The 24,356-nt window shown below is 33.6% G+C and overlaps 4 protein-coding genes across 4 annotated transcripts; 3 read left to right on the top strand and 1 right to left on the bottom strand.

Annotated features, from left to right (window-relative positions):
• Positions 1-3,435: 3,435 nt before the first annotated feature.
• LOC25491811 (uncharacterized) lies at positions 3,436-10,472 on the bottom strand. Its single transcript, XM_013599840.3, has 4 exons — positions 10,018-10,472; positions 9,860-9,913; positions 4,653-4,778; positions 3,436-4,049 (listed from the first exon to the last, which is right to left on the bottom strand). The coding sequence occupies exons 1-4, from the start codon at positions 10,387-10,389 to the stop codon at positions 3,864-3,866; spliced, it is 738 nt and encodes a 245-aa protein (XP_013455294.1). The 5' UTR covers positions 10,390-10,472; the 3' UTR covers positions 3,436-3,863.
• Positions 10,473-18,360: 7,888 nt separating this feature from the next.
• Positions 18,361-19,231, top strand: LOC25491809 (SKP1-like protein 1B). The gene has a single exon (XM_024780982.2). It carries the CDS (start codon positions 18,528-18,530, stop codon positions 19,008-19,010), a length of 483 nt encoding a protein of 160 aa, XP_024636750.1. The 5' UTR covers positions 18,361-18,527; the 3' UTR covers positions 19,011-19,231.
• LOC112416105 (SKP1-like protein 4) lies at positions 19,081-19,670 on the top strand. Its single transcript, XM_024780454.1, has 2 exons — positions 19,081-19,168; positions 19,363-19,670. The coding sequence occupies exons 1-2, from the start codon at positions 19,081-19,083 to the stop codon at positions 19,668-19,670; spliced, it is 396 nt and encodes a 131-aa protein (XP_024636222.1).
• Positions 19,671-22,069: 2,399 nt separating this feature from the next.
• Positions 22,070-22,909, top strand: LOC25491808 (SKP1-like protein 14). The gene has a single exon (XM_013599837.3). It carries the CDS (start codon positions 22,176-22,178, stop codon positions 22,656-22,658), a length of 483 nt encoding a protein of 160 aa, XP_013455291.1. The 5' UTR covers positions 22,070-22,175; the 3' UTR covers positions 22,659-22,909.
• Positions 22,910-24,356: the final 1,447 nt, after the last annotated feature.

Here is a 24,356-nt window from a genome sequence, read left to right as displayed (position 1 = left end):
ATGAAAGTATAGTTTGTAGACCTTTTAATTGATATTAATAATATAGGGATCAAGGCCAAGGGCTACATCGAATCGGAGGCGTTTGGATGTAAAGGAAGAACGGACGGCGCGGTTTGGAAGTGTTTTTTTTTTTTTTTTTTTTGTGGTGATCGGGGTTTGAATCTCGGACCTTGCATATATATTATACGTTGTTCCTACCAACTGAGCTTAACTCACGATGACAGTTTAAAAGTGTTTTGTTGCCACATGTTTGCGCATCCAGAATAATGTATTTGTTGTGATCTTCAAGCAAAGAAACAAAAACAAAGACCTAAATTGCAATACCAGTTACAATGTATATCCGAGGAGATCTATAATAGAGATTACAAAATAGGGTAAGGACAAAAAAGATGTTCCAATCCTATGAATTGAATAACATGATATCAAAGTCGTGTTAAAGATTGCAATTAGCAACGGCGAAGTAGAAATTTTTTTATGCAAGGGCCAACTATATAAAAAAAAAAATTATGCAGGAGTCAACACATTAAATTTAAAGATAAAATATGTTTTTAGTCTTATAAATTATAATTTTTTAGGTTTTGTCCTTACAAAGAGATTTATTCAACTTTTGTCTCTATTTTTTCAAATTTTCCAAAAAAAAAAAAACGGTTTTTGGTCTTGGATTTAATCTTTGACAAAAAATTAAGGATTAAAATTAAACAAAAACTTAGAAATTTAACTTAAAAATCGTAAGTGTTGAAAAGACTAAAAACAAAATAATCTAAAAATTAACCAATACATGAAAATTAACTAAGAGCAGTAACAAATGATAAAAATTGACAATAGCTATTTAGAAAAGTTGGACAAAATCTGCTTCAAGAAGCCAATTTAATTCATAAATGACTATTTACAAAATAGATTAATGATGTCTTTTCCGATGTACACATATTGTCTTGGTAATTATTATTGTTGAAAATGTTTTCTCTATAATTGTTAAGTACCAAACCAATACAAATAAATCTATGTAATAATTTTTTTACTTTCTTATTTATGCTAATTTTCGACAATTAAACTTGTTTAAGGTAGATAACTGTTTATTATTTGGGGTATCCTTGACAATGAAAGGATACGCCCCTGGCAATTAGGGAATTGGAGTCATGATGTTAGGCGCAAGGGTGGGTATTGAAGTTGTTTGAAGTCTCTCATTACTCAGATTCTAAACTGTTGGATGTATAAATATATGATTGAACATCCTCATCTTTTCAACCAACTTTCGAGATGAGATTTCAGTATATTTAATAAGATATCTACAAACAACGTTATTTTCAACGACTTCTTAAAAAAAACGTTATTTGAGTGAAGAAAAATCTTATCGATTGGTCCTATAAATGTGTTGGTATAGGGTTCAATCGTGGAAGGAGGAAAATTTAATCCCACCCATTTAAATTGTAACTCATAGGAGAAATCGTGATTGGAGAGTGAAATATTATTAGCACTCATCTTATGAACACCATTATTAGCATTTCTCTAAATAGATTAACTAATGAAATTGAAAAATGTGCATAATGGAGAGAAAAAAAGGGAAATGTTAACATATATATATTAAACTATGTTAACTTATTTCTTAAAATTTTCCTTAAAAAAAAAACTTATTTCTTAAAATTTGAAAATTATTATTGTTACGATAAATACTTACTATTTGTGTCCTCATGAGCTTAGCTCAGTTGGTATGGACAATGCATAATATATGCAAGGTCCGGGGTTCAAACCCCGACCACCACAAAAAAAAAAGACTTACTATTTATCCTCGTGAGCTTAGCTCAGTTGATAAGAACAATACATAATATATACAAAATTCGGGGTTCAAACATCGACCTCTAAAAAAAATATACTTAGTATATGTGGAATCCTTTAACCCATAAAGTTAAATGCAGCCAACTAGAAGATGTAAGTTGGACTCTACTTGATTACGACCCTACTCCCAACTACACTCCCATTTTCAAATTGAAGAGTACTCCCAACTGAGAAAAAAATAATCAACAACAAAAAACTAATTCCATTTACATAAGCTTGTGCAACAAATTAATCAAGAATACATGTTACACTATAGTCTATAAATATGACTTGAAAATATATATGAGAGCAGAAATATAATCAACAAATAAATTTCCTAAAAAAATGTGTACTTTTTTCGATGATCCTTATGCTTGTGTTCTGTATCATCAGATATGTTCTCCTAACAAAGATCTCAAATCAACCGTAGCTAAAAGTGGTGATCCTAAAGGTGAAATTTTTCCATGATGAGAGAGAGATTGCTGTCTAATTTCCATCTTTTCTTCACCAATTACAGGGAACAAAAGACGAGTTTATAAACCATGGTAGTGTTCATATAAAATTTGCATACATGCTTCAGGTTTCAACTATGATTGAAATTGAATCCAGCCTTAAAAATGATTATATTTTATTGCGAAAAAGAATTAATTACAGAGATAAATGTCGAGCAAAATATTGTGAGCTGCAGAGCTGGTGTAACTATATAATTCACGTACTGAAATAGATTATAAAATTCTTGTCAAGGCAAATCATTATATTATATTTTGTTTTGATGAATATGATTAGTATATCGTTGTTATGCACTAAGAATTTATAAAAATATTATCAAGTTTCATTTTAATATATTGTCGGTGTTCATGATACACAAATTTTAATAAACTATCTCTAAACTATTAAAATCAACCAAAAGACCTATAAACTACATTTTTACCCATCAATATAGTCCCTTGGTATAGACCAAATTAATCGATAAAAGTATAATTTAAAGACCTTTTAGTTGATTTTAATAGTATAGAGATCAAATTCCTTCAAAAAATAGTATAGAAATCAAATTGACCAGAAAGTGATAGTTTAGAGACTAGATTGACTATTTATTCATTTCCAACATATACTTTCATTACTACAAGCAACGTGCAAATACATATCACATATTTTGTGATTAAAAAATAATCACATATTCTCTTATGATGAGTGACTTTATTTGATCTTCTAAAAAGTGACATTGTATTGCATGCATTACAAAACACATAATTTATAACTATTATTGGACTTAAGAGGAAAAAAAAAATTAAACAACAAAGTCGTATGTATATATGGTATTGTATACATATACGGTGTTGGACAACTAAAAATTATCAATTATTACTGAAAGAAACATGTTCAATCGTCGTAAACATAACTGAATTGATAGAGACATTACATGTAATATACAAGGGTTGAGATTCGAATCCCAGATTCTTCATTTATGCACTTTATGGGTGACTATCTAACCACTAAACAACTTGAATAAAGAAAAAGAAGAAACATGTTCAGTATCCACTACCCAGTTAGAAACTTCACATTATTCCTTGGAGAGAGTAAATAATGATAAAAAGGTAAAAGGGAATACTGCAGCAACGTAAATAATACCCAAAATGGAAATCATGTCATTTAAGAGGTATAAATTATTTGGAATAAGTAATGCTAATCCTTGAGAATTTGAAACCCTCCCATTATTTTTAGGGGAGAATTTGAAATCCTCTCAATACAGTAAATATCCAAAACTTATGAATCCTGCCTATATGGCTCCAAAACTGTATGCATTTTGAACAAACATTTTTTATTGTTTCTTTTGTTTCATGTTTCATGTTCTTTCCCATCTATGCTATCATCATATTATAAAGATTTACAACTACACCGAAACTATATGCGCTTCATATAGAACAAATGTAAGAACAAACTTCAATCAAGGAATAACCCGGAGATAATAAACGAATATATATGAGCACTGTTATCCATCTGTTTGCAGAGTCAGATCCAGAATGAGAATCGGTAACTTGATAATGTCATCATCATTTCTCCTCGAAGTCAACATCAATGATGTTAGGGTCTGACTTCGATGATGAGTTATTTCTACCGCCTCTTGTGAAGAAATCCCCTTTACCTTTAGGTTGCCACACAGTGTTGCCGCATTTTGTACATCGAACTACTTGATTCTTGTAACCGGCAAACTGCGTCTTGCAATTTGGACAAGAGCCCTGTCCAATTACAGCAGGAGCATAATTTTTTAGCGAATTTCAAAACGAAGCACATAAAACGTTAAAATTCAAATGGTCATTAGAACACAACTAAATTAACTACACACTTTAACTACCATAAATAACTTCCATAGTATTCTAATCCGATGTACTTAAGTATGTGCTAATTAGCATGAATTCGAGTTAACTAAGATTTTAGCCCAACTTACATAAGCTTCACATAATTGGTATGACCAAGCTAACATAAAATTAATTGAATATATACAGTACCTCAGTTTTTGAATAAAACTAATGAAAACTTGGTATTACTGTTTCAAGGAAAATGTAATTTTAAAAAAAAAATTACAATATTGGCATGCAAGGCTATTTTTGTAATATTTCACACTATTATCCATGTGTTTTTCTTAAGAGAATTTCACATCCTCCTTTATTATTCCCCTTTTTCCCTTCTTCATGGAATTCTCTTCTAGAGGATACTCAAAGAAAAAGCAAAAGTTCATGCTCATTGGAATTGATTAAAACCGTATACTGTTGAGTACAATTGTCATTCAGGTATTATATACATGCACATATTATAAGTTAAAAATCCAATAGCAATGATACCTTAATAACTAAGTTGTTGGCCAATGTCCCAATTAGAAGAGGTCCAGCAAATGGAAGTACCCATGTTGCGATTATCAGGAACCGAAAAAGCCAGCCAGAGAATGCAAACCAGATGAAAAAAATTGTCTGCAAAAAGAAAATCAATTGGTAACATGGATATTGAGTACAATGAAAAAGATAAAGACTAGAAGAAATAATATATACCAAATATCAAATAATACACTATGTATGTTTGATATGAACAAAACTCAAAACATATGATAAATAAAATTCAAGACAAAACAGGACTAAGTGATAAATATTTGATATGTATACTGTTGGCTTCTTTAGGACTAACTAGTTAGAGTTCAAATTGGCTTTTACATCTTAAAAAGGAACACAAATAAGTGGAACAGAAAACAAATGGATATAACTTAAATAAGATTAGAAAAAGCAAAAGAAAAAGTCCATCCTCGTGTGTTTTACACAATTTCCTTACAATTATAGCGACTCGCATGTATGCTTAGTTTTTTTCTCAAGTAAAAGAAAGTTATCACATTTGGAGCAAAACAAATGAGAGGGAAGACCAAAAATTTTCTCCTTTATAAGAGAAACAACTGCAACTATTGATATGCATGTTATTTAAGAAGTCCAGGACATGGAAACAACAATACAAGGCATTGCACCTAGCTTAATCCAATCAAGAAGGCAATACTAATCCTAGTTTTTTTTTTCTCTCTCTCTCTCAGCCACCACACTTTTTTCACAGTTCTAGTTTCCTTCTCTCCCAGCCGCCACACTTTTTCACATATTTAGTTTCCATCTTCACTTTTCTCATGATTTTTTTGTACGATTTGCTTGTTGTTTCATAAATTAAAGCATGTAAATCACAATCATCTTCATCATTTTTATTCCCAGATCTCTACTCATTCTTTCACTTCTTCTCCTTCTTCTTCATTTTGACTGTAAAAAGGATGATGCACCCATTTTGACCCGATTTTGGCTGCTCCGCTCCACCCAAATGTGTCCGCTTTGACCGCTTCGTCCAAACACAACGCTCCGGAGCGCTGGGTAGCATTATGGCCTCTGTTGTCAATAGCAGCCGCTACCGGCGCTATCGCGGCCAAAACGCTACACAACGCGATGATGCGGAGCGTTTGGAGAAAGTGGGCATTTTTGCGGAGCGGAGCGGCCAAAACCGGGTCAAAGCGGGCGCTATTTGGGTTGTGTTTAAATCCTGGATTGTCCTTCACTTAAAACCATTTGGAGGGTCGATTTAGTAATTTTCGAAACCCTAACTTACTCTTCTCCATCAGAAGCAACACACAACCTCTTCTCTTCATCGTACAACAACACATCCCTTGTCTTCACAACCTCTCTGTTCTCTCTTCATCTCTGTTCTCTCTTCACCTCTTCATCTTTGATCTCTGTTCTAGTGATGGTGGAAGTGATGATGAAGATTTTCATGATTTTTGAACTTTTATTTCATGTTTAGTACTTTTAGGAATCTGGGCTCAAATTAATGTTTAGTACTTTTGTTACTTTAAGCTTTAGAGGCTTAAAGTGTTGGTTTCCTTGAATTTTATTTGTATTTTTTGCAAGTATGTTCTTATGTTTTGCTTAGGACTTGTGGCTTTTATTTCGAATTATGAATACTTCATGAATTTTGAGTAATGTTTAAGGTATTTTAGTATTTGTTTTTGAACAGTATAGTATTTTAATATTAAATATATTAATTATGAATACTTCATGAATTTTGAGTAATGTTTAAGGTATTTTAGTATTTGTTTTTGAACAGTATAGTATTTTAATATTAAATATATTAGTGCCTGCATCACCGAAATAGCGCCCGATATGCGCCTGCATCCCGCGCCGCATTTCCGCTTTGACAACAGAGGTTATGGCTGATTTGGTCGCTCCGCGCCGCGATAGCGCCGGTAGCGGCCGCTATTGACAACAGAGCGTGAACTCAGAAAATGTGCAAATCAGAGCAACAAATATGAACGAATTACATCAGTGAGAATAAAGCGAGAACAACAGTAGAAACAAAGTAAACAATAAACAACAGCTGCTCTGCAGCTCCAAACTATAAAACTATGAAACCAGAGCAACAACACAGATGCAGAAAAGAGTAGAGCTTGAGAGGAGCTCAGGCAAGAAAATGACACGGGAACGCTGAAAACGGATCTAGAAGACCATGCAATTACAATCCCTAACCGGTAAAAAGGAGCTCCGTTTTGATGTGCTGAGCGATATGGAAGTACAAAAAGTTTTTTTATGGGTTGTGAAGTAAGGAAACAGAGTTAAGTGGCAAAAAAAAAGTAAGTAAAAAGTGGTGCTACCAGTGTCATGCGGTATCTGGGACTGGGTGACAATTGTTTTTAGTTGGTAAGATGTATCACATATATATCCGAGATACATAGGGAAATTATTAGAAAAAAAAAGTATAATGATTAGTTTCTTTCTGGATACGTATTGCGACATATAAGGATGCATATTATTATCTGATACTCGTTAGACGGCAATACTTTTCCATTTCTGAAGTATTTAATGTAAGGGGATGAAATGAAGTGGAATCATAACAGGTTTCATTGCTTACAACAGAACAAAATGGAATGCGCATTGCGATCCATTCTATCCAATACAATGTTTTTCCCTCCCTTTCAATTCGGGCAAAATGAGATAAAACAAGCTAGGATTTTCAAAAAGGACTTGCAGCCATGAATCTATTATGACCATGAGGTCAAAAAAAAATTATTTTTACAATTGCCGAAGCATCAGTCGTATCCGACTTGACCACAATTATTAGCAATATCAATCAACACAATCACAATGGCAAAGATTGGCTCAATTTAAGTATATACACATTGTGACATGTAAACAAGTATTTACAGCACCCGGTGTCAGTGTAGCAATACGGAGCAGCACAGTGGTAAGGATATTTTTGTAAACAAGGCAAACCACGTTGGATTTCATGAAGACACACTTGTCAATTTGTTAATCAATTTTTTAGTGTGTAAATGCGAAAAAAAACAATCCTTAGGAACCGATAGCAATACCAGGAATGTACAAAAGCAAGGATTAGCCACTGCACACCACCCCCAATACATATATCTTAGAAGACCAGATACATATATATAATAAGTTTCAGGGTATAAAAGGATACAGGGCATTTTAAAAAAAATCAAGATATGACACCACCTAGATATGTAAACAGATATTTATAAATAAGCATATATGAACATAAATGGACAATCGTTAAAAAGAGATACATAAAAAGTAAACCAAGAAAGGATCTTAGGGAAGCAAAATAAGAACATGTGAACACAGGAAATGTGCAAATCAGAGAAACAAAGGTGCACAAAATACACAGTGAGAATGAAGCGAGAATAACAGTGAAAACAATATAATCAATGAACAACAGCTGCACAACTCTACAGCTCAGAACTTCCCAACTCTGCAGATGGACCAAAGAGTAGAGCAAGACAAGAGCTTGGACAAGAAACTGACATGGAGAAGCAGAAAATGTATGAAGCAGAACAATGACACAGGTGCACTAAACACAAGCAACATGTCATAAAGAAGTTCCAACCAGAGCAAAAATAGACCTAACAGTGCATGTAATTACATTCCCTGAATGGAAAAGTAGGGATTGTGAAGTAAGGAAACAAGGTTAAATGGGAAAAGAGTAAGTAAAAAAGACGCCGCTATCAGTATTATGCAGTATCCGGGTGACAGTGGTGTCTTATGTTGGTTAGATGTATCAAAGTTGTATATGGAATTTATAGGGAAATTAAAAAAATATAATTATTTGTTTCTTTCTGAATACATATTGTGACATATCAGAATGCATATCAGTATCGGATATGTATCAAGACATTGATACTGTTCTATTTACTAAGTATTTAAGTGAAATTAAGTGGAATCATAACAAGTCTCATTGTTAAGAGATTGAAATAAAATGGAACACGCATTCCATCCATTCAATCAAATACTCTGTTTTTTCCTGCCTTTCAATTTGGGCAAAATGGGATAAAACAAACTAGGTTCCAAAAAAGGGTCTGCAGCCGCGATTATGGCCACGATGTCAAGATTCCTTATTCTTTGCAATTGCAACCACATCAGTTATATTTGACTTGACCAAAATTATTTGCAATCTCACGACACGCAACCACAATAACAAAGATTAGCTCAATTTTTTAGGGAACCGAATAAACATTTTTAAGCAGCTCTCATAGCTCTCAGTTGGTTAGATCACCCGTTTAGTAAGCGGGACGTCTTGAGTTCGACTCTCAACGAGAGCTAGTACATATTTCTTAGGGAACCAGATTTAAGTATATATACATTGCGACGCCTAAGCAAATATATACTGTGCCCAGTGTCAATGTAGCATTACAGCATAACATGATGGTACAGATATTTTTGTAAACAAGCCGAACCACGTTTGATTCCAAGAAGACACGTTTGTTATTTTTAATCAAATTTATAAAGTGCAATTGCAAAATACAAACAAGTAGGAATCGAAACTAGGAACGTTACAAAAGCAAGGCTTAGCCATTAAACCAATAGAAATATTAGCAATTATTAACGCTGAACATAGTATGCATTTATATATAACCATGCAACTATCTGTATATAAAGCCAAGATCCGTTGACACCCACGACGAAATAAACTTCAATTTGACGCCAAAATGATGAGTTAAATTAACTCACATATTTTGTCTAGACAATTGAGATTGGTGTCAACGAATCCTGACTCATATATTCATACATTTTTCCAGAGCCATGACTCCCACCCACCTATCATTAAGAATCTCCGCACCTAGCAATGAAAACCTATAAAACTAATCTTTTTCCTTCATTCCATCCTTACAATATCAAAAGGATATGATAGTAATTCTAATTTCCTCTCACGCAATTCTATCTTACTGCTACTTCACTTTTCATTACATATATCCACAAACACAAAATGCAAAAGAGTAAAAAAGAACAAGAAAAGATCAATGCTAACCTTAAAACCTAGAAAATCAAGTATTTTTTTCCTCCATTCAATCCATCCTTACAAAATCTAAAGCATATAATAGTAATTCTAATTTCATTTCATGCAATTTTATCTTACTACTAATCCACTCTTCATTACATATCCTATCCACAAACACACAATGCAAAAGGGTATAAACAAGAACAAGAATACATCAAAAGAAGAACAAGAAATTATCAATACTAACCGTAAAGCTTTTTCCAACTGGGCTATCCAAAAATTTACTAATCTGCATCCTATACTGCAAAAAACAAAAAACCCACAAAAAAACGATGTTGATATTGTTATCCCAAAACACAAAAATGAAAAGAATTAAAAAAAAAAAAAATGTAGAAAGTAACAAACCCTAGGCCAGTTAAGGGCAAAATCGGAAGAAAAGTTACGATATTTAACACCAATTTCAAAATCACGATCAATTTCACGAGCTCTATCAGCAGCAGCAGAAGCAACAGAAGCAAAACGTTTAGACACGGAATACTGACGGTCAATCCTTTCAGCGGTTTTCTTAGCTTCAAATAAAAACCGCTCAAAACCATCGTTTGCGTTTTGCCACGCTTCTTTCAAAACCCTATCCATATCATTTGGTTTATTGTTATTGTTGTTGTTCTTGAAAGATACTGTCACGGGTTGCCGGTGACGGCGGTTGAAGGGTGGGAGGTGTGGTTGTTGTTGCCATCGGAGTGATGTACCTGTGCATGTGTTTGTCATTGTGAACATTCTTGTGTTTTTAGATTGTTGCGTCTGTTTGGTTTGGTAAATGGAGTGTTTGTGTTTGTGTTTGTGTTTGGTTTTTCTTTCTTCCCTTGCTGGCACCTCCACTCCCTCCACTTTTACATGGAGATAATAATATAATATTAATTAATTAATTAATTAATAATATAATAATAATAATAATAATTGATAATAAAAGAGTCTTGTGAACATGAGTCAATTGAACGTTGGAGTATATAAAAGTTGAGGTGTTTTCATGAGCTTAACTTAGTTGGTAGGGATAATGCATAGTATATGTAAAGTTTGAAGTTTAAACCTCAGTTACCACAAAAAAAAAATATGGGTTAGGGTTGAAACCCGGTTCTTCATTTCTTCACTTTTATTTTTGAATGAAAGTATGCTTATGACATTTCATTAATAATAAGATTGTTACTGCAATGGAGAATATCAAAATAAATGTTAGGGCTTGCTAATAATGTTGCATCTCCTGCAAAGACATAAACTACCTCATTTGTTTGTTCTCGATTAATCTTGACTAAAAGTTTGTAAATTGAGTAGTAAAGGACTTTTACAAGCTCTAATAATATGACTGAATTCTATATTGTCATTTTGGTTGGAATAAAAAGCATCATTGGTTATTTTTTAATCCACCATGAAATTGATATTTTCAAACAGCACGTCGTTCAACTATTACCTATTTATATCTTTATTTTTCTGTCATTTACTTTTCAGTCACTTATTTTTTCGTATTTTATTTTTCTGTTTTCAAAAATTCAAAAATATCAAAAAAAGATAATCCAAAAATACATTTTTTTTTTAGAAGAGATGGACATTTTGGGTAACTTAGAAGCCTTCCCGTAGCTCAAAAACATAGAACTCGGAGAAATCGCAGCGCTGCGCTTTAGTTGGGGCGCATAGCGCCCACAAACCCGAGAGCTAACGCCTCAGGTGTCTGTCCCTGGCGCCTAGCACCCAATTATGGTGTTCTTGACCCATTTCTGTTCCGAACTGGGTTTTGCTGTAAACATAAAAGTTGTAGGTATGGATGTAAGCTTTCCAATGGTTTTTATCTCACCTCCATAAGACATCTACATCGTGAGTTATGATCAAAATAATACACAGGGGTCAACACGGTCATGCAATCTGCCTAGGTCCAGAAAAACTAATATGTCCTCCCTTCTCTGTACCGAATTGAATTTAAGTCTCTTTGTATAAAATGTAGATATGAATGTTAGATGTATTTTTGTTTTGGTCATTTTAGACTTCTACAACTTGATTTATGATCAAATTACTGTACCCAAGTCATGCTGCATTTTTCGTGGAACTTCAGCATAATCTTTTCTATGAGCCTTAAAAAAATCCTAGAGAATAATAGCAATTTTAAGAAGGTTGTTAACGTGAAAGGTAAGGGTAAGGGTCCTAAACTATATAACTAAACGAGGAAGTGGGTTTAAGCGTAATTAGAAGTAATCATCCCAAAAATAATATTAAGCCTAAAGGATGAAGTAGTTAAACAGTAGGAGGAGAAAACTAGGGAGATATAGATTTGTAACTCATGAAAATTAATAATGTCGGTGATGAAAATGGTATGTATATATATATATATATATATATATATATATATATATATATAGTTAGGATCCGTTGACACCTAGTGTCAACGGATTCGTTGACACGAAATCTCAACCTTCAATTTAGTTTGATCATAAGGTTGAAATTAATTCACTTAAAGTCCCATCGTGTACCCTCTCTCCTGATATGTGTGTTGCTTGCTTCCTTTAGAAATTTCATTGAAGCATGTGTCTTCTCTCTAATATCAATTTTACAATTGCCTCTTTATTCAGACACAACAATTATAGTGATTCATGATTCCTCTGCACACTGAGATTGGCTAGCAATCCAATTCAATTCAATATAAAGGGTTTTCTATACAAAATTTAATGGGTTTTCTATCGTAAACCACAAATTGATTTTATAGGTCCAATTGAAGCCAATATTTTAATTGTTCCATAATTGCAAAAATCTGAATCTGCGGCATCTGCAAAATTAATAATCAAAATAAAACTATATCCCAGAATCCATGAAATAGAAAGAGTAACGTTTATGTTGTATATTATACCAATAAGATGTTTATATGAGCAAGGACATGAAAAGAGTAATGGAGAGAGCACAAATCAAAGAGAGTGAAATTGTATTAAAAGGAATATGTCATGAGAGGTGAAGCCAATTCTTCACCGTTAAAAACAGAGGTACTAGGGCAAAGTGAAATTTCTGAAAGAAGCAAGAAACATATCTAGAGAGAGGACAACATGGTAGTACTTTAAGTGAATTAATTTCAACCGTAGGATCAAATTCAATTGAAGGTTGAGATTTGGTGTCAACGAATTCGTTGACACCTGGTGTGAACAGATCCTAACTCATATATATATATATATATATATATATATATATATATATATATATATATATATGTTAATAACGAAGATGTATAGAGTTGAAGTTTGATGACAAGGAGAGTAATAATTCTATATGTTGTTATGAGAAAGAGAGTCATTAACATAAAAACTATTATGGTGATGAGAATGATGATGTTTTTCTATGATGATGATGATGAGAGTTGTAACGCCCTAGTTATTTATTTAATTAATTTAAAATTATGTGGAGTATATATATATATATTTATATATGATGGTTTGATGATTTATGTGGAGTATATGAATATGTTTATATATATGTGATTTTTGGGTGATTTATGTGGTGTATTATTTTATTATATGGTTTATTTAACAATAATTAGAATAAGTATGAAATATTAATTATTTTGGAGTTAGGGGAGTTATTTAATAATTATTAAAATTAATGGGGAGCTAAGGGAAATATTAGGGAGTTAAGTAAGAGGGAAGTTGGAAAATAGATGTCAGAAGCAGTTTACGTGAAACCAAACCAAGGGAGAGAAAACCAGGAACAAGAGAGAAGAACCAAGAGTTGATCATTGATGTGCATTTCTTCTTCAATTTCTAAGGTAAGGGTGAGGTTTACTTCAATAATGTAGTTACTGATTTCTGATTTTGAGTTTAACAGGTTTTGGTGAGGAATTGGGAATTTGGGGTTTTATGTTAAAATGATGATTTTGAAGTTGTAAGCATGATTTTGGGGTTAGAATTAGTTTCTGGTCGCATAGAACACTTAATTATGTATCTGTAAACTGATTTGGGGAGTGATTGGAAGAAAAATGGGATTTTTGGGTAAAACCAGTTTTCTGCCCGTACAGAAGTTCATCGCTCGCCTCGCGAGCATTCATGCCTCGCCTCGCGAGTGAGCAACTTCATCACTCGCCTCGCGAGCAGTCCAACTCGCCATGGCGAGTAGCCCAGATTAAAACTTGATTTTTGAAAAGTTGTTATAAGATGTTTTGGGAACGGTTTAAGGTACCTAGATGATATTAATGATGAATGGTGGAAGTTTTAGGTTAAAAAGATGAATAGGGAGCTTAGAATTGGAGTTTGAGTGAGAAAATGTCACTTTTTCCCGAGAGTACCTGATTTCCACTCGCCTCGAGTTCGCCTTGAACTCGCCATGGCGAGCTAGTGTTTTTGGTGAACTCGCCGTGGCGAGCAGATGTGCTCGCGAGGCGAGCTGTGCAGTTTTGAGTGCAGTTTTGCTTGCTTGGGTGATAAGGTTTGAGTGTTGTTGTTTAAGCATAATTATATTTAATTGTGCATCATTCTGAATGGTTGAATCTCTGTTGGTTGTTGATTGATGATGAGGAATGCATTGTATGTTTTAATTATTAATCATACATGTCGTTTAAGTGGAGTCACATGGAGTTGCATTGCATGGTCAGTTGTATGTAGATATACACAAGTAGGTCCATTGCATATGCATAAAAACAGCGGTGAGGGCTTCGGTCCTAGAGTACTAGTTGCTCAACAGCGGTGAGGGCTTCGGTCCTGATGAATGCTTTAACCATTCAAAAGCGGTGAGAGCTTCGGTCCTGATTGGTACCACATGCATAATGCATTTCATTAAGAAGTCTAAGATGGTGTCTTAGCAGTGGTCATGTCATTTGCATGAGTCTTGGTTGTTGTTCGATTTTATCTGATGTTGATGTTGATATTGAATATACATTTAATTATATATATTCATTGTGATCTTGATGTGTTGTTGATGTTATTGGTAATATGTACATTGTATACATACTTGCTAAATGGATTATTATGGTGATGTTGTTGTGGCTTGTGAATTAAATATTGATATTTGCAAGATTAATATGTTTGAAGTAATAGGGTGTTAGATTCATTTGATGATTTTAATATCTATATTTATTGTTGTGAATCTCACCCCTTCTGCTTGAAAACGTTGCCCTTCCTATGGGTAACTTGCAGGTGATCCTGAGTAGTTGGTGGTGGCTCATTGTTGTGTCTAGGGCTCTGATACGTGGGATGGGAATTAATATTTATATTATTGTTGTTTTTCCTTCCTATGTATCAATTTTTGGAACTTGATGATGTGGCCCTTTGATGGTTGATATTGTTGTTAGACTTATGCCAAGATATTATGTTGCAGGTTTTTAACCGTTGTTGTGGTTATTTGAAATGCAAACTTTCCGCTGCATAATTGTTGAGGTTATGAATGATGTCGATTTAAATAGTTTTATTTTCTATTTAAGGAATTTTGAATTTGCAATGTAGCATGCCCGTTGGTGCTTAACTCTGATGAATAATTGTTATTTAATTACTTTTGGGTAACGGGGTGTTACAAGAGTGGAGATGATATTTTGTGTGCTTGCATTAGAGTCGTGCATCTTAGGGGGTGTCTTACATTAATATGTGGATTATGTGCTTAAGTGTACATGTGTAATATTTGCCCAATTTATTTCCTTGTGTTCATATAGAGTCTACGACATGATTTCTTGTATTGTTATGCAGTGAAAGTCCAGTAACATACCTCTGGCAAATTATGTAGGTGAAAGTCCAGTAATATAACTCTAATGAATGACGAGTATGTGTGTTGCCACGTTCATATAGGTCATTAAGGGTGTCCATGTCCATTATATATGACGATGTTTGTACTTGTGTTTGAAAATGTGGAAATGGTGTGTTGCAGTTATTTGTGAAGAGGAGAGATTATACTTAATAATTGTTGAAATTTGATGAGATAGTAGAGATTGTATCCTTATGTTATATAATTATAATGTGTGCTTTTCCCTATTATTATATGGCAGAATTTCTCACCCCTTATTTTTGTTTTGTTTGTTTCCTTTATGATGATTGTACCGTGAGTACAGACACTCAAGTCGACGAAGTGTAGTTTTGAGACGTTTAGAAGGTGGCGAAGAGAGATGCTCTCCGCATCAATTTATTTTCTTTTAGTAGTTGAAAATAAGAATGTAAACGTTGCATGCTTTGATTCCTGTAACACTAGGGTTGAGAGAAAACGACTATATGTCTTGAATTGCAAATTTGATTTCCTTATGAGAACCTTATTTATTTTATTTATGAATATCGAAGAACAAGTATGAGATATTATTATTATTATTATTATTATTATTATTATTATTATTATTATTATGAATCATTTGACAACTTATTCTATAAAGGTACAATTTTTATTAAGGAAGCATTTGGTGTGCTAACTTAGTGTTAAGAGTGTTCGAGTTATGTAACATCCTTGCTATTAAAAATATAATCCTTTTTACTATTAATATTTATAATATTCTCAATAGAAATAAGGTGTTACAAGTAACGTCCCAACGACCTCATTACTTGTATAGTCTACATAAGATAAATAAACGCGACAATATTATTATTTAATCTCCAACGATATAAATAGAGGGGATTCGAAGAATCCTAACCACTGATTACTTTTCTGCAACCAAACAAAGGACATTATTGTTATTACTTGGTAACGATTTGGTACACTAGCCTAATCCGCACATCAAGTTTTTAGCGCCGTTGTCGGGATTGTTGATATTTTCGACTAAGCGATTCAAATTACTTATTTTCTATCTTTATTTTTCAGTCATTTATTTTTTCGCAATTAATTTTTTTGTTTTTAAAAAAAATTCAAAAATACCAAAAAAAAAATCATTTTTTTTAAAATACCAAAAATATTATCCCAATTGACTATGTTCTACTAAGAACTTTGTATAGTTTGTTTTATGCGTTATACCAAAGCAGGTGTTCTGCAATTTGATCCAAACATAGACAAAACTGAACGAGCACTTCAGAAAGCAGCCCGACTTGCAAGAGAAAGGACAAAACAACTAGAAACAATCCCAATTCACGACAATTCATCAGAGGAGTCAGAAATGGTTGAAGAACGTCGCATTACTCTAGGAGACTATGAGAGGCTGAACAACTTGGAGGAAGTATCACTTGGTTCCCAACCAGCAAACCAGATGGTGTTTGACATCAAGAACAATGTTATGATGAATTTGAAGTCTAACCAATTTTCTGGATGCCTACAACATAATCAACCCAACTGGGGTGTCGGAATCAAACAAACAACTTAGGTTGTTTGGTTATTCTCTAATCGGAAGGGCAAATGATTGACTCGATACATTACCAACTGGTACAATTGAGACTTGGGATCAACTCAAAAGAGAGTTCTTGGACATGTATTTCCCAACTGCAAAATACTTGGCGCGGAAGATGGAGATTTCCATCTTCAAGCAACAAGAGGGTGAAATACTTTATGATGCATGGGAAAGGTTCAAGATACTGTTGAAGAGGTGTTTCGGTCACAAGTTGTCAGAAATGGATATCATGCAAGCCTTCACTACGGGACTAAAACCAGATACTCGGATGTTACTAGATATTTCTGCAGGAGGAACCATGAAAATAAAAACAACTGATGAGTTACGAGAGCTGATTGACAACATGTCTCTGAATGAATATCGGGGACACTCTGAGGAAGAGGGGCCTCAAAGAAGAAAGGTATTATAAATATAAACACTCGGGATGCTTTACTTGCTAGTAATAAACTTCTCAGCATACAACTAGAAACATTAGCAAAAAGGTTAGAAGCTCATGAAGTTGCACAACTATCTACAAAAGCCAACTGTGATGTGTACACGTGAGACTCATTTAAGAACCCAAAAATGGGTGTCTCAATTGTGGATGCTCTTAGATACTTAAATATTTTCAATTATGAGTGTTCCATATGAATGTTATTTTTGCTTGAATTATGAGTGTGCCACTTTAAGTTCATGCTTCAATTACCTTTGAATTAACAAGACCCCGCACGTAAGGATCACGGTGCGATCAACAAGTGCAGTTAGCCATCGCAGAGATAGACTTATAATTAATTGGGAGAGTAAGGCTTCACACGTAAGGATCACCATACGATCAGAAGGTGCAACTTGACGAACGACCAGGTTAGAAATGTCCCACGACCTCATCACTTAGATAGTTCACTTAGAATAACTAGATGCGACTTGTATAGTAGTTGAATATCCAACAAATAATTAGGGGGATTCGAAGAATCCTCTAACCGCTATTACATTCCTGCAAGCAAAATAAGTAAACTTTCATTGTTACAAACAAGTAAAAATTGAACATCTCTTAACCCTTGTCTCTTTATTTTATCATCAAATTAAAATAAGTAACGCGAGTTGTTTGGACGAAACGACAATCCATGTGGTCACGATACTCACTTATCACTTCATTACTTGGTAAACGATTAGGAACACTTGCCTAATTTGCATCTAAGTAAACGATTAGGCACACTTACATCTAACACGGTTTGTCTTGAATGATTTATTTGGTTTGGTTAATAAACTTCATTTTGGGCTTGCAAAAAAAACTATAATCTACAAATCTCTATTAAAAAAATAATACCAAATTTTTTTTATCAGTAAAAAAAGGAATAAAATCAAAACTGAAAAAGATGGTGTCCTTAGCACACTTGATATCTACGAAGACGAGACATTATTTGTATGGGTCGGGTTCGGATCTTGGATTCCCAATTTCTATTACCTACTTTAAAGAAAAAAACTTGTGGAGACCTTAATTGCATTGTAGCAAAGCATAATAAATACCAGCCGCAACGCCTATTCTTTCACTAATTCAATTCAATTCACTCACTCTATTTTCTAACCTAGAAATAAATTTAGGGTTAGGGTTTATATCCAAATCGAGATCATGTCTGATCGTGTTGAATCATCGACAAAGAAGATCACCCTGACAAGTTCTGATGGCGAGATCTTTGAAATCGAGAAGACAGTGGCGATGGAATTTAAAACCATCAAGAATTTGATCGAGGACGTTGTTGACAACAATCGAATCCCTATCCCTAAGGTAACCGGCAAGATCTTGGCTTTAATTGTTGAGTATTGTAAGAAGCATGTTAATGCTGTGAATTCTGATGAAAAATCTTCAGAGCATGACCTTAAGACGTGGGACGCTGAATTCGTCCAGCTTGATCATCCCGTGCTCTTTGATCTCATCTCTGCTGCTAGCTTTTTGGATATCAAAAGCTTGTACGATCTTACGTGCAAGACTGTAGCAGACATGATGAACGGCAAGACACCAGAGCAGATTCGTGCGATGTTCAACATTGTGAATGATTACAGTCCGCAGGAAGAGGAGGAAATTCGTAGCGAACACCCATGGGCCTATGAATAAGTATATTTTAGGTTTTAGGGCTTCACTATTTTGAGTGATTATTATATTTGAACATTTTAGAATCTTAGTCATGGATTTGACATGTGGGTTTGATGTTTTGTATCGTTTAATTATTGAAGCTACATTTTTATATTTGGACCTATTTTCAGGAATTCTAAGTATCTCTATATATTTATCGAAATTATTAAATATTCAATGATATTGATATTGCATTTGGATAATGCTTATTGTTTTGTATTGTTAAATTAACATTTTTAGTGTTGGTATATCTTTAAAGATTTAATTATTATTGTAAGACTCGTTTACATTCTTAGTATTGGTATATCTTTAAAGATTTAATTATTATTGTAAGACTCGTTTACACTAGTGAATTTGATCGAGGATGTTTTCGAGGACACTAGAATCCCTATTTCTGAGGTAACCGGGAGGATCTTGGCGAAGGTTATTGAGTATTGCAAGAAGCATGTTGAGGCTGAGAGTTCCGATGGAAAGCCCTCCGAGGATGAATTGAAGAAATGGGATGCTGAATTCGTCAAGGTTGATAAGCCTACACTCTTTGATCTTATCTCGGCTGCCAACTATTTAGACATCAAGAGTCTATTGGATCTTATCTTCGGAAAGAGATGTAGGAACTTGAAGCGGTACTTTATATTTCCATAACATAAATTTGTTTGATTTGTTCTTCTTCTTCTTCAAGATTTTCAAAAAGCATAAATCAAATAGGTGAGCTTATCATTTCTTTGTTTTGGTTTTCAATTTTCCCTTGGTATTAAGTTTCTTACACTTATCTAAGATATAAGAATGTATGAGTAACAGGTTTGCTTGATTTGGATGAATTTTAAGGTTTCGTTAGAAGTGTTTATGATCAGGACACAAACAGCCATGCGCAGAAGCTAAAGACAGATCGTTCATTGCTTAGAAGGTATTCATTTTCTGTTGAAATTTATTGTCATCATACAATCTGATAACATACTGTGTAGTCATAATAGAATTAAGGCCTGTTACTGGTTTAAAATTGAATTATTATAAGGCTGGATGGCTGATTGTTCAATTCCTTGTATCATAAGATAGTTAGCCTCTATGAAGCACGGACACTCCATGGATTAGGTGTGTCCTGGTGTCGGACATGCGTCGGTGTCGATACCGACATGACATCGACACATATATTTACACTAAATTATGTGATTTTTTCATATTATTAACGGTGTCGGCATGGCATTGTCCGTGTAGTGTCCAGTGTCCGTGTCTATCTCCGTACTTCATAGGTTAGCCTACATAATATGATTTTTTTTCAATATCAATACAAACACAATGATTTTCAGTCTATAACAATCAAGCTTGTCATCAGTGTTTTTTATTTCCTAACTTCTTATATATCTCTTGAATACCATCTGTACATGAATGAAGAAAGTATGAGACATTTGGTAGCAATTGTTTATATTTTCATTTCCTTGTTATGTTGTTGGATCCGCACATATGTAGCTACAGATTACTTGGAATTTATTTGGGTTTGTTTCATTAGTTATTTGGGTCCTTTTGGTATTCATCAGGATTTCCTTTCTCTATTAGTGCAGGAGCTTTGATCATTGTTTTTGTGGCTGCAGTTTGTTCCTTAGTTCATGAGTCTTTCTACATAGCATACGTGTGAGTATTGGATGTGTATGCTCTAGTAAGAAAAAAGTAATGCGTAAACTCATTTAGTCATCGGAAAAAAGTAACACAGTTTTTCGGATAATGATTTTACCAAAAAATTAGACTTAATTAAAAAACGACATGTCATTTTAAAATGTTCAATAAACATGAATTTTGTCATTTATGGTTAGAAACTGATTCTCAATTGGTGCTGGTGGATTTTAAAAATATATCTTTGGTTCCTTAGAGCATAAGGAATATATGGATCAACTGTTTGGAAACTATTAGAAGCATGTAAACAAAGATGATTTGTATGTTTTCTTAAAAAAAAAAAAAAAAGATGAATTACATGTTATAACCTTTCAATTTACGATGAAGTTTGTAATACATGAATTTGATATAAAAAATATTATAAAGAGAGAATAACATAACATTATCAAGTACTATTTGTGGTGATTTAATTTTTATGACGCAAAGGATAACTTAATTCTTTTTTCTTATTATTAACATTAATATAGTAATGTATGCTTTTCAACATGTTGGGGAGTGGACGCAGTGGCGTGGAAAAATTTGATTGTTTTGTAGGATGGTATGGCAAATAGATGGGTCTAGCAGTTACATTTGTCCAAAATGTTACAATCTCTTTGCATGTCATCTACTTCTTATTCACATTCCAACTTAAGATAATTTTCTCATAAGAGGGGTGATTCTAAATAATGATCAACAATGTATGAGAGGTTGCGGTATGAATGAAGATTCGGATCATTTATTTGTCACATGTGATTTTTTTGCAAGAATTTGGTCCATCTTTCAGAGTGGCTCGAATTTGTAGCACTAAACTTCGGCTACAGTTTAGATCAAGTTTTTCAATTTGGGTGAGTTCTCTAAGAATGTAAGTATGGATTTGCAAATTGTTTGGCTCTATTGTTTTTGGGTTATTTAGAAAGAAAGGAACTGGCAAATGTTTCAGCACAAAGGAGAAGAACATGCAAATGTCATGTGACAAAATCAAGCATAGGTGGTTAAAAAATAGATATGCAATTTTCGAGTTTGACTACCACGACAATTGGCTTAATCCTCTTTAGTGCCTGTCTTCAATTTCATAGTAAACTATCTTTAAGTTTAGTTCTAACACAATTTGTTCTTGAAGGATTTATTTGGTTTGGTTAATAAACTTCATTTTGGCCTCATAAAAAAACTATAATCTACAAATCTCTATTAAAAAAGTACCAAAATTTTTTATCAGTAAAAAAGGGAAAAATTTCAAGACAAAAAACATGGTGTCCCTAGCCAATTTGATATCTACAATGACGAGACATTATTTGTATGGGCCGGGTTCGGATCTTGAATTGCCAATTTCCACTAGCTACTTGAAAGAAAAAACTTGTGGAGACTTTATTGCATTGTAGCAAAGCATAATAAATAAATACTAGTTGTAACTCCTATTCTTTCTCTCATTCAATTCAATTCACTCACTCTATTTTCAAACCTAGAAATAAATTTAGTGTTAAGGTTTAGATCCAATTCGAAATCATGTCTGATCATGTTGAATCATCAACAAAGAAGATCACCTTGACAAGTTCTGACGGCGAGATCTTTGAAATCGAGAAGGAAGTGGCGATGGAATCTAAAACCATCAAGAATTTGATCGAGGACCTTGATGACAACACTCGAATCCCTATCTACAAGGTAAGAGGTGAAATCTTGGCTTTGGTTATTGAGTATTGCAAGAAGCACGTTAATGCTATGAATTCTGATGAAAAACCTTCAAAGCATGCTCTTAAGATGTGGGACGCTGAATTCGTCCAGCTTGATCAGCCTGTGCTCTTTGATCTCATCTCTGCTGCAAACTTTTTGGACATCAAAAGTTTGTACGATCTTACGTGCAAGACTGTAGCAGACATGATGAACGACAAGACACCAGAGCAGATTCGTGAGATGTTCAACATTGTGAATGATTACAGTCCGCAGGAAGAGGAGGCAATTCGTAGCGAACACCCATGGGCCTATGAATAACTATATTTTAGGTTTTTGGGCTTCACCGTTATGAATGATTATTATATTTGAACATTTTAGAATCTTAGTCAAGGATTTGACATGTGGGTTTGATGTTTTGTATCGTTTTATTATTGAAATAACTTCAATGCAGATTTATAACTTCTTAGTACTTATTTTGAAATGGTTTATATATGTTGTGTCTTGTCATGAATCATCATATCTGTCACAACACATTCTATCAAATGACATTATTTTTATCTCACTCTTTATTATTAGTGTTTGGTGTGTGCTCCTGTTATTCAATATAGTGCATGTACTTGTATGGAGGTGGGGCATAAATTTTCAGACTATTGTTTGTGTTTTGAGTTAGAAGTGCTTTGGTGAAGATTGTTTGGAATTTTTTTTGGGTATGTTAAGTGTTTCTTTAGTGTTTTTACTTTGCACTACTTTGTGCCCGAGCTTTCATCATTGTTTTTGTGGCTCTAAATCATCTGGCTTTCGTTTTGGTATTCAAAATTTCATTTTTTTTAGTATGTGAGTCCTTCTGTATGTTTCTACATAAGTGTTATCATGGTTTTTGGGTGCCAAGCCATTAATTGGACTTGTACCTTTCGACCGTTGATATCTCTCTTTTTTCTTGGGAAGGGTAAAAGGAGAAAAACCCTTGAGTTTCCGAATTCGGGGGTCGTTTTCGCTACGGGAAGGTGTTAGGCACCCGGAGCGATTATGGTATTCCATAAGAACCGCTCTCCTAAGTTGATTTCTACGCTTTATTTTTATCGCTTATTTGTAAAAAAGAAGGTATGATTAGTTAAGAATGGGGGGTGAGAAGAAGTAGAATTTGATTTTATTTCGGCTTGGATGAGTTTTGACTCATTGCCTACGTACCCTTTTAAGGGATCAAAACCGGCGTAGTTCTTGCTAAGAAAGACTACTTTTTTGTTTTAATTGTTTGATTTTAAGTTTTGAAAAAAAGGTTTTGAAGAAGGAGATTGGGAGGCTTCATGAGCATTAGATTTAGCAAAAAAAAGTGGGGTTTGATTAGTGATTAGAAAGAAAGTCTAAATGATTAAGATGAATTGAATTTTTCTTAAGAAAAAAGAAAAGAAAAAATGAAGTGTTGACTTCACACTTATTATGAAAATTTTTGAAGTGAAGTTCAATTGTTTTTTTTTAAAAAAAGATGGATTTTCTCTAAGTGTTTAAAACCTAAACGCTTATTTAACCATACAATCCTATGCATACATCTAAGGTGAGTGTGTGCGTGTCGGTGCGTCATAGTGTCCATAGTCCATATTACAAAAATTGCCTAAATACATTCTATGGCCCCTTTGCCAAGCTACAAACCAATGATAACAAATTACACCTCTAAATGAATTAAGACTTGTAAAAAATAAATGCTAAGCTAGAGAAGGTGGAGGAAATGCTAAATGGGATGCATGAAACATGGAAATAAACTTGTTAGTGAAATAAGGCATAAAGAGTAGCAAGAGGCAAAAGCGCATAAAATGCCATAAAGATAGTAACAAAATGGTAATAAAACCTAAAATTTTGATATGAAACCTAAGGCATTTACAGCTTCTAATTCTCATGCTATAGCAAGTTTGAAATAGTTTCTTTTATCTCAAGCTATAAACATAGGATCATTAGAAACAAACAAGCTTAGCTTCATACCAATCTTTTGGAATGGAATTAGCATTTTATTACTTTCTAGAA

The sequence above is a fragment of the Medicago truncatula genome, chromosome 4 (genome assembly GCF_003473485.1).
Source record: "Medicago truncatula cultivar Jemalong A17 chromosome 4, MtrunA17r5.0-ANR, whole genome shotgun sequence".
Classification (NCBI taxonomy): Eukaryota; Viridiplantae; Streptophyta; class Magnoliopsida; order Fabales; family Fabaceae; genus Medicago; species Medicago truncatula.
Note: the sequence above shows the minus strand (reverse complement) of the source record. Positions and strands in the feature narration are given on the sequence as shown.

Excerpts from the sequence above, each read along its gene's own strand:
- LOC25491811 (XM_013599840.3), bottom strand. The coding sequence starts at position 10,389 with ATGTTCACAATGACAAACACATGCACAGGTACATCACTCCGATGGCAA. Across the intron at positions 4,779-9,859 it reads CAGTTGGAAAAAGCTTTACG|ACAATTTTTTTCATCTGGTT; the intron begins GTTAGTATTGAT and ends TTCTTTTTGCAG. Across the intron at positions 4,050-4,652 it reads CCAACAACTTAGTTATTAAG|GGCTCTTGTCCAAATTGCAA; the intron begins GTATCATTGCTA and ends GTAATTGGACAG.
- LOC25491809 (XM_024780982.2), top strand. The coding sequence starts at position 18,528 with ATGTCTGATCGTGTTGAATCATCGACAAAGAAGATCACCCTGACAAGT.
- LOC112416105 (XM_024780454.1), top strand. The coding sequence starts at position 19,081 with ATGGATTTGACATGTGGGTTTGATGTTTTGTATCGTTTAATTATTGAA. Across the intron at positions 19,169-19,362 it reads CCTATTTTCAGGAATTCTAA|ACTCGTTTACACTAGTGAAT; the intron begins GTATCTCTATAT and ends TATTATTGTAAG.
- LOC25491808 (XM_013599837.3), top strand. The coding sequence starts at position 22,176 with ATGTCTGATCATGTTGAATCATCAACAAAGAAGATCACCTTGACAAGT.